This window comes from Haematobia irritans, chromosome 2 (genome assembly GCF_050003625.1).
Source record: "Haematobia irritans isolate KBUSLIRL chromosome 2, ASM5000362v1, whole genome shotgun sequence".
Taxonomy (NCBI): Eukaryota; Metazoa; Arthropoda; class Insecta; order Diptera; family Muscidae; genus Haematobia; species Haematobia irritans.
In genome coordinates this window covers 12,235,870-12,251,474 of record NC_134398.1, presented here as the reverse complement: position 1 = coordinate 12,251,474, position 15,605 = coordinate 12,235,870, and the positions used below count along the sequence as shown (strand labels likewise).

The window sequence follows — 15,605 nt, the reverse complement described above, 5'->3', positions numbered from 1 at the left end:
TAAAATTTTAACAAAATACAATTTTGAAAAAAAATTTCTATAGAACTAAACTGTTGACAAAATTTTCTATAGAAATAAAATTTGGAGAAAATTTCCTACAAAAATAAAATTTTGACACCATTTTCTATGGACATAAAATTTTGACAACATTTTCTATGGACATAAAATTTTGACAAATTTTTTTATATAAATAAAATGTTGATAAATATTTCCAAAAGAAATCAATTTTGACAAAATGTTCTATAGAAACAAAATTTTGACAAAAATTTCTATAGAAATAAAATGTTGACAAAAATTTCTATAGAAATAAAATTTTGACATAACTTTCCGAAGACATAACATTTTGAGACAAAATTACATTTAGAAATAAATTTTTTTCTATAGACAATTTTTCTACCGAAACAAAATTTTCAGTAGAAAAATTGTTTTCTGTAGGCATAAAATTTTCAGAAAATTTTCTATAGAAATAACATTTTGATAAAATTTTCGTTAGAAGTAAAATTTTGACAAAATTTTTCTTTAGAAATAAAATTTTGGCAAAATTTTTTCACAAAATTTCTTATAGAAATCAAATTTTCACAAAATTTTCTGTAGAAGTAAAAGGATATTCAAATTTAGAAGTACATATATGCGTATGAATAATGTAAATTCATTATTCCTATAACTCCATTGTAATTTAATTTAATTCAAGAAGTGTATATCATATGCATACTAAACGTAAATCTTCGCATATAAGATTTACGTAAATATCTGTTAAAACAAAAAGCATAAAAACAAAATATGACGCATTTTAAAAATTGCTAATACCTCCCTTTGGATTTGCAGAAGAAAGAAGAAAAGACTGAAGAAAAAAAAAATATTATGCTGACGCCATATCTGTTGCTCATTCGATATTTCATTGTGTTGTACTTGTCACTGTGTCACAATGACATAAGAACCTTGTCAAAAACAAATAACACTAGCGCATGGATAAATCGAGAATTGTCTTAGGGACATCCATTCTCTTGAACTGTTTGTTTACAACAGAATATGCTTTTATAAAATATCATTTTTTCCTTTAACAAATAAACTATTTTGCAATGCTCCAACAATGACAAAAAGCAAAAAGGGAGTAAACAATCAATATTGCATTACATTTGAAACGGGGAGATTTCTCCCTGTTTGCATTACAGAGAACATATCTGCAATATCATAGAGGAAGAAATAATACAATTTCATAATGGAATTTGCTATTGTTTCAGAGGATCTTATTTATTTAATAGCATTGGAGATAGAGGAATCCAACACTATCTATTGAGAATATATTGAAGAATTTTTCAACGATCCAATATCTCAGTATTATTTAAAATATTAGTTTTACTTTTTATTTTAATTTGAATTTTACTAGGCCAGTGGGTGGCTTTTACATAGATATGTTAACTTATTTTTAATGTTAAAGTGCATTAACAGAGATTATTTATGTTAAATACTCATTACAGTAGCCATTGCTATGCTAGTGATCATACTAACAGCTGTAACTAACTCTCTTGCTCTCTTCAGTTATGCTAAATTGCTTATGGTAATCGCTCATAAACCCAATATATTTGCATTGTATCTGATAAAAATGTCAATGGCGTGTAACGTGCTCTCATTTGTATGTATTTCTTTTATATTACTCTAAAATACTCACCGTAGTCTTAACCAATCAATACGTAAACTGCATTGAGCAACGCATTCCAATTCAAGAAAACACTTCAATCGTATTTTAAAATTTAAGTTTAACCTTTTTTCTTTTGCAACTATTTATTATTGTATTTACGTTCAATCAGAAATTTTTAAAAAAACTGTTCACAAATTATTTAATTTTAATGTAAAATATTTTACTGTAATGATATAATATTCCATTACTAACCTAGCACCGCAATTTATAAGATTAAACATCTTGTTGTGCTAGGAAGCCTAAATAAATAAAAAAATTGGTACTTCTAAATTGAGATTTTTTTTCATGTAAAAATCAATGGTAGAAATTATTGAAATTTTGAAACCCTCTAATTTGACAAATTTCAGTCTGATCTAGAGGTTTTTCCTCTAATAGAATCTACTTCATGAATTAGTTTCAACTTTGTTAAAATTAAAATTAAATAAAAAACTAACAAAGAAAAATTTAAATTTAAATAAATTTAACTGTTATTTGTTTTACTTAATTTTTTCTAATAATTTTCTCAGAAAGAACTTTTTACTTTTTCCATTATTATTATTTACTATTTTAGTTTTACTTTTTATTTTAATTTAGAAATGTAACAGGCCTATGGGTGGTGTGCACATTATTTTCATTTATACATTCCTTATTTCATGCATATATTTACTTTGCTTCATAACATATATAGCCCTGGAAAGTAATCCTTATTTGTTGTACACTAAGGCCCTATAATTTGCATCGTAAGCAAAAATTATAAACAAAACAGAGTTTACTTTGATATTTAGTTCATTGTTATTTTTAATTAATAATAAACAAAAATTCATATAATGATTGAATTAATTTAACTTAAATTTATAATTTTCCAATCGACAAAAACACACTTTATGTCGAAAGTAAAATTATGAGTCGTTATTTTGTCAAAGGATGGCTGTATAGGGTCAACTCGCTTTTTAATGTTAAATTGCTTTGACAGAGAGCATTCATGTTAAATACTTGTTAAAGAGCTCAGGAGCCTTTGTTATGCTAGGGTGATCATAATAAATGCTTTAACTATCTTGCTTTCATAGCTTATATAAAATTGCTTATATTAAGCAAACTTATTATACCCCCGTTACCATTCTATGGTAGTAGGTATAAAAATTTTAAATCAAATTTTATATTGAAATAAATTTAATTAAATATGAGAGTATTGAAATCTGCTTATTATACCCACCACCATAGAATTGTAACGGGGGTATAATAAGTTTGTCGTTCCGTTTGTAAGACATCGAAATATCGATTTCCGACTATATAAGGTATATATATATATATTCTTGATCAGGGAGAAATTCTAAGACGATATAAGCATGTCCGTCTGTCTGTCTATCTGTTTTAATCACGCTACAGCCTTCAATAATGGCGCTATCGTCCTGAAATTTTGCACAGATTCGTCTTTTGTTTGCTGGCAGGTCACGTTCGAAGATGGGCTATATCGGTCCGACCATCCGATTTGGGGTCTTGGGCTTATAAAACCGTAGTTTTTATCCAATTTGCCTGAAATTGGAAATCTAGAGGTATTTTAGAACCATCAAAAAGTGTACCGAAAATGGTGATTATTGGGCCATGTTTTGATATAGCCCGCATATAAACCGATCTCCCGATTTCACTTCTTGGGCTTCTAGAATCTGTAGTTTTTTCCAATTTACCTGAAATTTGAAATCTAGAGGTATTCTTGGACCATAAATAGGTGTGCCGAAATGGTGTGTATTGGTCCATGTTTTGATATAGCCCCATATAGACCCATCACCCGATTTTACTTCTTGGGTTCTAGAATCCGTAGTTTTTACCCAATTTGCCTGAAATTGGAAATCTAGAGGTATTCTAGGAAAATAAAGATATGTGCCGAAAATGGTGATTATCGGACCATGTTTTGATATAGCACCAATATAGACCGATCTCCCGATTTTACTTCTTGGGCTTCTAGAAACCGTAGTTTTTATCCAATTTAGCTGAAATTGAAAATTTAGAGGTATTCTAGGAAAATAAATAGATGTGCCGAAAATGGTGATTATAGGTCCATGTTTTGGTAGGGCCCCCATATAGACCGATCTCCGATTTTACTTCTCGGGCTTCTAGAATTCGTAGTTTTTACCTAATTTACCTTCAATTTGAAATCTACAGGTATTCTAGGCCCCTAAAGACTTGTGCCGAAAATGGTAAGTACCGGTCCATGGTTTGATATAGCCACCATATATACCTGTCTCCCGATTTTACTTATTGGTCTTCTAGAATCCGTAATTTTAACCCAATTTGCTTCAAATCGGAAATCTAGAGGTATTCTAGAACCATAAGGAGGAGTGCCGAAAATTGTGGGTATCGGTCCATGTTTTGATATAGCCCCAATATAGACCAATCTCCCGATTTTACTTCTTGGGCCTCTAGAATCCGTATTTTTTATCCAATTTGCCTGAAATTTGAAATCTAGAGGTATTCTAGGACCATAAAAACGTGTGTCGAAAATGATGAGTACCGGTCCATGTTTTTATATAGCCCCCATATAGACCGATCTCCCGATTTTACTTCTTGGACTTCTAGAATCCGTAGTTTTTACCCAATTTGCCTGAAATTTGAAAACTAGAGGTATTCTAGGAAAATAAAGAAATGTGCCGAAAATGGTGATTATCGGACCATGTTTTGATATAACCCCCATATAAACCGATCTCCCCATTTTACTTCTTGGGCTTCTAGAATCCGTAGTTTTAACCCAATGTGTCTGAAATTTGATATCTAGAGGTATTCTAGGAAAATAAAGAGATGTGCCGAAAATGTTGATTATCGGACCATGTTTTGATATAGCCCCCATATAAAGAGATCTCCCCATATTACTTCTTGGGCTTCTAGAATCCGTAGTTTTTATCCAATTTGCCTGAAATGGAAAATCTAGAGATATTCCAGGACCATAAAATGTGTGCCGAATATATTGTGTATCGGCACAGTTTTTGATATAGCCCCCTTATAAACCGGCCCTCCGATTTGGGGTCTAGATTCTAGAACTACAATTAGATGTGCTGAATACTGTGTGTATGCTTCCATGTTTTGGTATAGCCCCCATTACACCGAACTCCCGATTTAATTCCTAGGGTTTATAGAAATTTTAGTTTTTATCCGATTTGCCACAAATTGAAAATATACTGGCATTTTGGACCCATAACAAAGTATATATGATTTAGTTTTATCGGTCCATTTGGTGAGGCCTCCATACACAGAAAAAAATTTCACGAAAATTTTTCCAATTAAAATCTTAATTGAGTTTTAAAAAATATTAAATTAAAAATTTAATTGATTCAACAAATTTTTTTAATTGAAATAAAAATCAATCACACAAATTAATAGTATCAATTAAATATTTAATTGGATCAATTAATTTTTTAATTGACTGTCAATTACTTTTTTAATTTATACTATCAATTCTGTGATTGAAGACAAAATATTAATTGGATCAATTAATTTCGTGATTGAATCAGAAAAAAAATTTGTTTGTGTGTATAGACCGATTTCACTTATTGAGGGTATAGAAGGCGCGCACTGATCATGAAAATTGCTTGAAACTTAATGCAAAATTTCCACATTTTACTTCTCGTAATCATTTAAATAATTGGTATGAAAATCTACAGTTTTCAGATTTCAAATCAAGGCGTTATTTCATCATTTTCTTGCACACTTACAAGAGATGTTTATGATTCTTCTAAAACTCAAACAAAAAATGGTTCTTATAAATTCAGAATCTGATCTAGAGTTCATAGGTAAAATCTTTACATTTATCTGTGGAAGGGTTGAACTGATCTGCTTGGGAAATTATTTGTCATCAAACCCCCCTGAAATTTTCAAAGTAAACCCTAATATTTGATTCATGGTGGTGGGTATTTAAGATTCGGCCCGGCCGAACTTACTACTGTATATACTTGTTTTTATTTCTTTTATATTACTCTCAAATACTCAGTATTAATAGATCACTACGCAAGATGTATTGACTAAGCTCATCATTAAATACTCTGGGTTACATACTCTAATTTGGCGAGAGTGAAAACCAACCACAAGATAATACTTTATTGTGAAAGGCTAAAAACAAGAGTAACAAAGAAATAACATAAATAATAGGCACACACACATGAAGATTTTACGACTATTAATTATTATTAAAAAAAGTAGCCTAGGGATAAAGTGAAGCAATCTATTGGACAAACCATATTACGATTTAGAGGATATTTCCTTTATAGAATCTAAATCAAGATTCTTTAACTTTATTAAAATTTGAATTAAAAACACACACACACAATAATTGACTAAAAAATTACACATCAAGAATTAAATTAAAAAAAAAAATAATTAAAAAATAATTAGTGAACTCCCTGGTGCGAATATTAATGTGTGCTTCTTTATTTTCATTTAGTTTCTTTCCAACAATTTTCCCCAATCTCAGATATAAATATACAAGTTTACATAACTACTACAGGGAAGAATTAAATGAAACCCATGAACATTGTTTTTTTTTTTTTTTTTTTGAACACCCCCAATAAATGCCATTGTCTGTTTTTGTTTAACAAATCTAGAAAAGCTTGTATGCAAGTGCTATAACAGAATGCCACTCAGTTCTGCACATCGTGTTGGCAAATTGCAAGCAAGTCAAGTGAGAGCATTTGTGTTAGATTTGAATGTCTTTGAAATAAATTCAGAGAAAGCTAGCTTTGCTCCATGGATGATATGCTCTAGTGCAGGGATAAGTGGTTAGAGGTTTTATGATTGTGTTGCATTTTCCCCTCCTGTTATTATTTTCTCCCTCTCCCTAATCACTGTGAGCGAGTGGTTTTTTTCATTACTCTATCTCTCTCTGTTGCTCTCTCTAACAACCTTGCCTGTCATGGTAGATATGTTGCATTTATATTTCTCAGACCTTAATGCTTTGGAGTAATTGTATGCATGTTTTTGTTTCTGCAATTTACTGTTGTGTCCTTCATTTGTGGCAGATGCCGAGGAGAAGAGACTTGAAACTAACAGACAGGCAGATAGACGTAAAGGCTCCAAGTTTTCAGACAGAATTTTGTGAAAGCTAGCATTTGCTTTGAGAATGAAATGTAGCAAAGCTACAAGAGATTATGATGAATTTATGAGCAATTTGTTTTTTAGATCTTTTGGCCTTTAATGTCATTTGGGGGGAACCTAAGAAAGCGAAAAAAAAAACAAAGTGGGATTTTCCAAGTGCCAGAAAGCAGTTGCCAAGTGGATTAAATGCAATTAGCATTTGAGGGTAGAGTATAATAGGGTCGTTCTTAAATAGAGTAAACAACAACCGTTATTTTTCGATTTGGCGTGGCAGGTTGAACCGGGTTTTTAACAAAAACGTGTGTTAGGAAAGGAAATCCGGGTTTATAAGTCGGTTTACCCGACTTTTCTAGAAAATTATGAAAACTCGCAAATTGGAAAAGAAATCTGGGTTTTTTAAAAGTCAATTATTCTCGCTGTAAAAAAGCGGACCTAAACCGATGTGCGGAGTTTTATTAAAACAAATAACCGACATAACCGGTTCAACTGGTTTTTCTCGAAAATCATAAAAATTAGTAATCCGGGTTTTTTAAAAGGTGATCTTTCTCGGCTTTAAACACTCTCATTACTCTCAATTAATTTCCTTTTTTGTGTGTTTTTCTTTGACTCTTTTCAGGTCATCGATTGGGGTGTGGAACAATGTCGTTCGCTTCATGTCCATATAAAATCTCCTCCCCGTTTACGTGTTGATCCTGCCAGTGTTACTTTACACAAGGGTGACTCCTTACGAGTTCGTTGTCTCTCGCCTGGCAATGATGACATAAAACGTTATGCCCAATTGGGCTACAGTTGGTCTCGCAATGGAGTACTCTTCCAATCGGATCCCAAGACTGTAATGTGGGAAGATCTCTATCCCGATGGTAGTATATTGAAAATTAATAATATACAAAAGTCTGCGGAATATACGTGTGTCGTCTCCAATACCGTTAAACCGGTTTCAAAGAGTGTCTATATAACCGTCATCGATCGTAGTGCTGTACATGTTTGTCATGCTGAATCGTTATTTGGTGTCCATTGGCCCACCAGTGCTCCCGGTGGGGTTCCTGTTATATCTGATTGTCCTCGTGGTTTTGAGGGTTTTTCCAAACGTACCTGTGAGAAAAGAGATGCTGGTAATACAACATGGCTAACACCGGATTTCTCCAATTGTATACGAGATAATTTACTAAGGATCTATAATAAATTTCGAGCTTTAACCTCGGGTTTCCAACAGACGAATACATCGGATCTATTGAAAGCTAGTTTGGATTATACACTCAAACGCTATAAGCATTTTTTACCTGGTGAAGCTGGATTTCTCATTGATATGTTGCATGAGGTAAGTACGGGAACTAAAAAGAGATGAGTGAATAGAATAGAATCATTTAGATTAACTATATTCATATTTATCATACGGTCCATGGTACTGAACTTAGTACAATTTGAATTGTATTCATATTTATCATACGCTCCAGGAGCCATAGCTAATTAATTATTAAAACAATGACCTTCACAGAAAAAAATTGGTGTAAAAAACAACCCGATCACGAAATGGTTTTCACATCGGTTCAGAAACAATAATTTTTTAGTCATATTTCAATAAAAAAAATTGTCGAAATTTTATTTCTATAGAAAATTTTGTCAAAATTGGATTTCTTTAAAAAAAATCTTTAAAAAATATTTGTCAAAATTTTATTTCTATAAAAAAATTTTTCAAGATTTTATTTCTATAGAAATTTTTGTCAAACTCTTATTTCTATAGAAAATTTTGTCAATATTTTATTGCTATACAAAATTTTGTCAAAATGTGATTTCAATAGAAAATTTTGTAAAAATTTCATTTCAATAGAAAGTATTGTCAACATTTTATCTTTATACAAACTGTTGTCAAAATTCTATTTCTATAAAAAATTTTGTCAAAATTGTATTTCTATATAAAATTTTGTAAAATTTTTTTCTACAGAAAATTTTGTCAAAATTTTATTTGTATAGAATTTTTTTTCAAAATTTTATTTCTATAGAAAATTTTGACCAAATTTTATTTCTACAGAAAATTTTGTCCAACTTTTATTTCAATAGAAATTTTTGTCAAAATTTTATTTCTATAGAAAATTTTGTCCAAATTTTATTTCTACAGAAATTTTTTCCAAATTTTATTTCTGTAGAAGATTTAGTCAAAATTTTATTTCTATAAAAAAATTTGTCAAAATTTTATTTCTGTAGAAGATTAAGTCAAAATTTTATTTATATAAAAAATTTTGAAAAATTTTATTTCTATATAAAATTTGTCAAAATTTTATCTCTGTACAAAATTTTGTCAAAATTTTATTTCTATAGAAAATTTGTCAATATTTTATTGCTATACAAAATTTTGTCAAAATTTGATTTCCATAGAAAATTTTGTCAAAATTTAATTTCAACAGAAAATATTGTCAACATTTTATCTTTATAAAAACTGTTGTAAAAATTTTATTTTTGTATCAGATTTAGTCAAAATTTTATTTCTATAAAAAATTTTGTCAAAATTGTATTTCTATATAAAATTTTGTAAAAATTTTTTCTATAGAAAATTTTGTCCAAATTTTATTTCTATAGATTTTTTTTCAAAATTTTATTTCTATAGAAAATTTTGTCCAAATTTTATTTCTACAGAAAATTTTGTCCAAATTTTATTTCAATAAAAATTTTTGTCAAAATTTTATTAATATAGAAAATTTTGTCCAAATTTTATTTCTACAGAAAATTTTTTCCAAGTTTTATTTCTGTAGAAGATTTAGTAAAAATTTTATTTCTTTAAAAATTTTATTTCACAACATTTTATTTCTATATAAAATTTTGTCCAAATTTTATTTCTATAGAAATTATTTTCAAAATTTTATTTCTATAGAAAATTTTGTCGAAATTTTATTTCAATAGGCATTTTTGTCAAAATTTTACTTCTATAGAAAATTTTGTCCAAATTTTATTTCTACAGAAAATTTTTACCAAATTTTATTTCTGTAGAAGATTTAGTCAAAATTTTATTGCTTTAAAAATTTTATTTCTGTAGAAGATTTAGTCAAAATTTTATTTATATAAAAAATTTTGACAAAATTTTATTTCTATATAAAATTTTGACTATATTTTATTGCTATACAAAATTTTGTCAAAATTTGATTTCCATAGAAAATTTTGTCAAAATTTCATTTCAATAGAAAATGTTGTCAACATTTTAGCTGCTGCAAAAATTTTATTTCTGTAGAAAGTGTTTGTCAAAATTTTAGTTCTATATAAAATTCCTTCAAAATTTTTGCTATAGAAAATTTTGTCCAAATTTTATTTCTATACAAATTTTTGTCAACATTGTATTTCTATAGAAAATTTTGTCATTTTCTTTTTTTATAAAACAATTTTTTATATTTTTATTTCTATAAAAAATTTTGACAAAATTTTATTTCTATAGAAAGTTTTGTCAAAATTTTATTTCTGTAGAAAATTTTGTCAAAATTTTATTTCTATAGAAAATTGTGTCCAAATGTTATATCTATAAAAGTTTGTCCAAATTTTACGTCTATAAAATTTTGTCCAAATTTTATTTCTATAAAATATTTTTTCAACATTTTATTTGCTATAGAAAATTTTGTCAAAATTTTTTTTTTTACAGGAAAATTTTGTCCAAATTTTATTAGAAGATTTTGTCATATTTTTTTTTTTTTTTTGTATACAAAATTTTATCAAAATTTTATTTCTATAAAAAATTTTTATTTTTATAGAACATTTTGTCAACATTTGATTTCTATAGAAAATTTTGTCAAAATTTTATTTCTATTGATTGTTTTTTTTTTTTTAATTTAACTTCTATAGAAAATTGTGTCAAAAATTTACTGTAATAGAAATTTTTGTCAAAATTTTATATCTATAGAAATTTGTTTCCAAGTTTTATTTCTATGGAAAATTTTGTCAAAATTTTATTTATATTGATTTTTTTTAGCTTTTATAGAAAATTTTGTCAAAATTTTAATTCTATAGAAAATTTTGTCAATGTTTTATTTCTGTAGAAAATTTTGCCAAAATTTTATTGCTATAGAAAATTTTGCCAAAATTTTATTGCTATAGAAAGTTTGAGAATTTATTATCATCATTAAAAAATTTTGTTCAAAATCAACATCGACCCTTAACCACATTTTACGAAACCTTTTGGAGCACCAATAGCCTTAATATATAAAGACTCAAGACCTCATTTAATAGGAATACTCATACGCATCCATGGTCTCAATATGAAATTTATCATACGTCCCAAAGGCCCAATAACTATTAGTACTACTTATACGCCTCAATGGCCTTGTAATAAAATTCATCATACGTCCCAAAGACCTTACCTATTAGTAATACTTATACGCATCACTGTTTTTATTTAATACAACTGAACTCAAATAGTTTTATTCCATGGAATTATAAAAAAAATTATTATTCGCATTTTTTAACTCTAACAAACTAACTTTATAGTCTTATCCAAAAACTTTCAAGCTATTTGGCTTATGTAACTTACCCCAAAAACCAAGTTTTTATGATGACATGTCTTTGAACAAATATGACTTTAAAGTCATTCTATGTTTGAGTTTTTTATTTCATAAGTCTTTTAAAGATGCCAACAAATATGAAATTTATATTTCTATTCCTTTTTTTTCCCTTAGCTTTTATTTGACCAAAACATCAAAAACTTTATTTAAACTTATAACAGTCTTTAAAGTTGAGTTTAAGAAAGGCAACAGAAAAGTTTATTTTTTCAAAACTAAAAGGATGAAAAAGACAATGAAGAACAAAAGCAGGATCAAAATGACAAAGAAATTAGAATCGAAAACTGGATTTAGAAATTTTCTATATATTTTTTTTTTTCAACTAAAATTTTTTTATTTATTTAGCTAAGAAATTTTAAATAAATATTTATATAAAAATTAAACAAATTCATATGTGGTAGAAATATTTTTTTCTCTCTCTTCCTTATCTTAAAAAAATAATATATTTCAATTTATTTTTGTTTTCTTTTTTCCAGCTGGATAATTATTTACAGTTAAAAGGCACTCAATTGGAAAGAGAAATGGCTGCTGAGATAATTTTGCATATTTTAGATAAAGTCATGCAAAATCCCCAATCATTGAATAGTCAACAGGTATGTTTTGTATCAATATAAAAATATGGTATTTCAAGTTTATGGTGATAAGGCGGTTTGTTTGCATTGGTTTTCTCTGGTAGAATTTATTTAAATATTCATGCGGCTAATATAAATTTAACAATCACAAAACACATTGGAATGGTACTGTTCAATTGTATTGGTTTTGGTTCCATATTATGCACATTCAAATTCTGTCCATTCTGAAACGATAATTTTTTTATATGCTAATTATTATAATTTTTCACTTTTTTAGGCGTATATATAAGCCTGCGTTCTATGAATATTAAACAGCCACACATATATGACTAAATTGGCTTTCCTGAAGACTTCATTTCCTATATTTTGACAAATGTATTAACAAATATATTGTTAATCTATCACATATTATGAAGTTCAATAAATATAAATAATTCGAAAAACAAGAAATCTAAACAGAAGCAGACATTTTATCTATATTTAAAACTCATAAAGAAACATACAATATTTATGCAATACAATTTTCAGCTAAAGGACCCGTTTGTATAATTATTATTAGTTTCCTTGTTTTTTTCAGATTTTTTTTTTAATTTTTTTTAATTGTTCTCATTTCGATTGGCATAGTAAGCATAGATCTATCATCTATGCTTACTCTCTTTAAGTTACTCTCTTTACACACTTCAACAACATGCTCAAATATACATAGGCTGTATTCACTTAGTCTCTGCTTCTCACCCACTCTCCGATATTCTCATACCAATAGCATGACTAACTGTATTAAATAAATATTACCAACCACTCAAATCAGACAGACATATTCATACTAACACACAAGTATGCGTTTCCAAGTATGAATCATATGAAAATGGCCATAGATATAGCACCGCTCTGTCTCTTTAATCTGCACACGTATATGAAAGAAAATAAATGAGAAGTAATAAAAATAAATCAAATTTAAATATACAGAAGAGTAGGAAAAACATTAATGGCTATATATGGAGGAGGAATTATTATATATTGAACGACGAAAGGGAGGGGGAGGAAAACTTGCCAATGGAATGTAAATATTTTATATTTTTTTCTGTATGAAAATGCATTAACTGCATAGCAGAGATTTTTTATAGACAATCTCACCGTTCACTATTAACTCTTGAGAAGAATCACAAGTGTTTCAATTTATTATATTTTCATTAAAATGTATTCTTTTTGCAAATTTATTGCAATTACAAATTAAATTGATTTTAATTTCTTCGGAAGTGGGAAGTTTTTAGATGAAAAAAAAACATTTAACGGATGAATGAATTTTTTCTGGGAAAAATAGTCCACGTTTTTATACCTTAAATCACATAGTTGTAAGGGTACCGTAACTTTGATCTGCAAAAAATGTGTTCACGAAAATATTGATTTTAGACCCCATAAAATATATACCTATTGACCTTTTGGGTCAATTTAGCTCTTGGCAATCGTCCGTCTGTCGGTCCATGTATTTGTTGTTCGCATGATTCTTGACGTATTTATTACCCGTTTTTGATGAAATTTGTTACAGGGCGTTCTTTTGGCACAAGGACAACCGCTATTGAATTGAAAAAATGGATAAATTTTAGATATAATCTCGTGCTTATTTACAAAAGTAGAATATCTTCTAATTTAATACGATGTAATATTTTAGAGCATAGGAATTGGTCCCGATATAGATAAAGCTCTAATATTTTTTTAATAATGGAATGAAATGTCCTACTTGCACTTATATTTGTTTCAACAAAAAAAAATTTAAAATAATGTTCATAATGAAATCTTCCTCATATTTTCCATCTGCGAAATTTAGTTTTTTTTTTAATCTCTGTGCTCGAATAAGGGTTAGAAAGAAACAAAAACAAAATATTTATTTAAGACGATTAACATTTATGGGATATTCATTTTTCTTCCATTTCGTTGTTTCTTCCTCCGCATCCTTAAAATCCTTGAATATCCTTTTTTCATATTTTCTATGATATGATTAATTCAATGCATAGAAATATAATCTTTATTATTTTGCATAATAAACAAACAAAATGAAAATAAAACGCTGTTTCGCGTATGAACTTATACTTTAGAGATATTATTTATTATTAAAATAAAAAAAATACCAAAATAATCCACAGAAAGAGAAAGTGTCCTTGTGAACACTTGCGAATGATCCTTTGCCAAATAAAACAAGATTTTCTAAAGAAATAGAATTTTGTCACAATATTCTATAGAAAAAAAAAATTGACAAAATTTTCTATAGAAATAAAATGTTTGCAAAATTTCCTATAGATATAAATTTTTAACAAAAATATCTACAGAAAAAAAATTCTAACAAAAATTTTCTATAGGAATAAAATGTTGGTAAAATTGCCCATTCCAAAAAAAATTAGAAAATTAAAAAAAAATACAGAAATAAAATCTTAATAAAAATTTTCTATAGAAATAAAATTTGGACAAATTTTTCTATCGAAATAAAATGTTGACAAAATTTTCTATAGAAATAAACTGTTGACAAAAGCTTCTATAGAAATAAAATTTTAACAAAAGTTTCTATCAACTGTTGACAAAAATTTCTATAGAAAATAAATTTTGACTAAATTTTCTATAGAAATAAATTTTAACCACAATTTTCTAAAGAAATAAAATGTTGACAAAAGTTTCTATAGAAATAAAATTTTGACAAAAAAAATTGAAAAAATTTTCTATAAAAATTAAATTTTGACAAAGTTTTCTATAAAAATAAAAATTTGACAAAATTTTCAATAGAAATAAATTTTAACCAAAATTTTCTAAAGAAATAAAATTTTGACAAAAATTTCTGTAGAAATAAAAAATTTTAAAAAAATTTCTATAAAAATTAAATTTTGACAAAGTTTTCTATAAAAATAAAAATTTGACAAAATTTTCAATAGAAATACAATTTTAACAAAATTACCTATAGAAATAAAATATTGACAAACATTTCTATAGAAATTAAAATTTGCCAAAAGTTTCTATAGAAATAAAATTTTGACAAAAGTTTCTACAGAAATCAAATGTTGACAAAAATTTCTATAGGAAATAAATTTTGACTAAATTTCCTATAGAAATACATTTTAACCAAAATTTTCTAAAGAAATAACATTTTGACAATTTCTATAGAAATAAATTTTTAACAAAATTTTCTATAGAAATAAAATGTTGACAAAATTTTCTATAAAAATAAAATTTTGACAAAATTTTCTATAGAAATAAAATTTTGACAAAATTTTCTATAGAAATAAAATTTTAACAGAATTTTCTATAGAAATAAAATGTTGACAAAAAATTCCTACAAAAATAAAATTTTGACAAAATTTTATATAGAAAGAAAATATTGACAAAAATTTCTATAGAAATACAATTTTGATAAAATTTTCTATAGAAATAAATTTTTAACACAATTTTCTATAGAAATAAAATGTTGACAAAATTTTCTATAAAATTACACTTTTGACAAAATTTTCTATAGAAATAAAATGTTGACAAAATTTTCTAAAGAAATAAAATTTTGACAAAAAAATTTTCCACAGAAGTAAACGTTTAACAAAATTTTCTATAGAAATAAAAAATTTTAAAAAAATTTCTATAAAAATTAAATTTTGACACAGTTTTCTATAAAAATAAAAATTTGACAAAATTTTCAATAGAAATACAATTTTAACAAAATTACCTATAGAAATAAAATGTTGACAAAAATTTCTATAGAAATTAAAA

General features: G+C 26.8%; 1 protein-coding gene across 1 annotated transcript in view; it reads left to right on the top strand.

The window, feature by feature from the left end:
- Positions 1-15,605, top strand: part of LOC142223481 (uncharacterized) — a 525,017-nt gene that overhangs the window by 353,203 nt on the left and 156,209 nt on the right. Inside the window, exons 9-10 of the mRNA XM_075293366.1 lie at positions 7,374-8,075; positions 11,769-11,885. Of these exons, the coding sequence (XP_075149481.1) occupies positions 7,374-8,075; positions 11,769-11,885 (819 nt within the window). The remainder of the gene's footprint in view (positions 1-7,373; positions 8,076-11,768; positions 11,886-15,605) is intronic.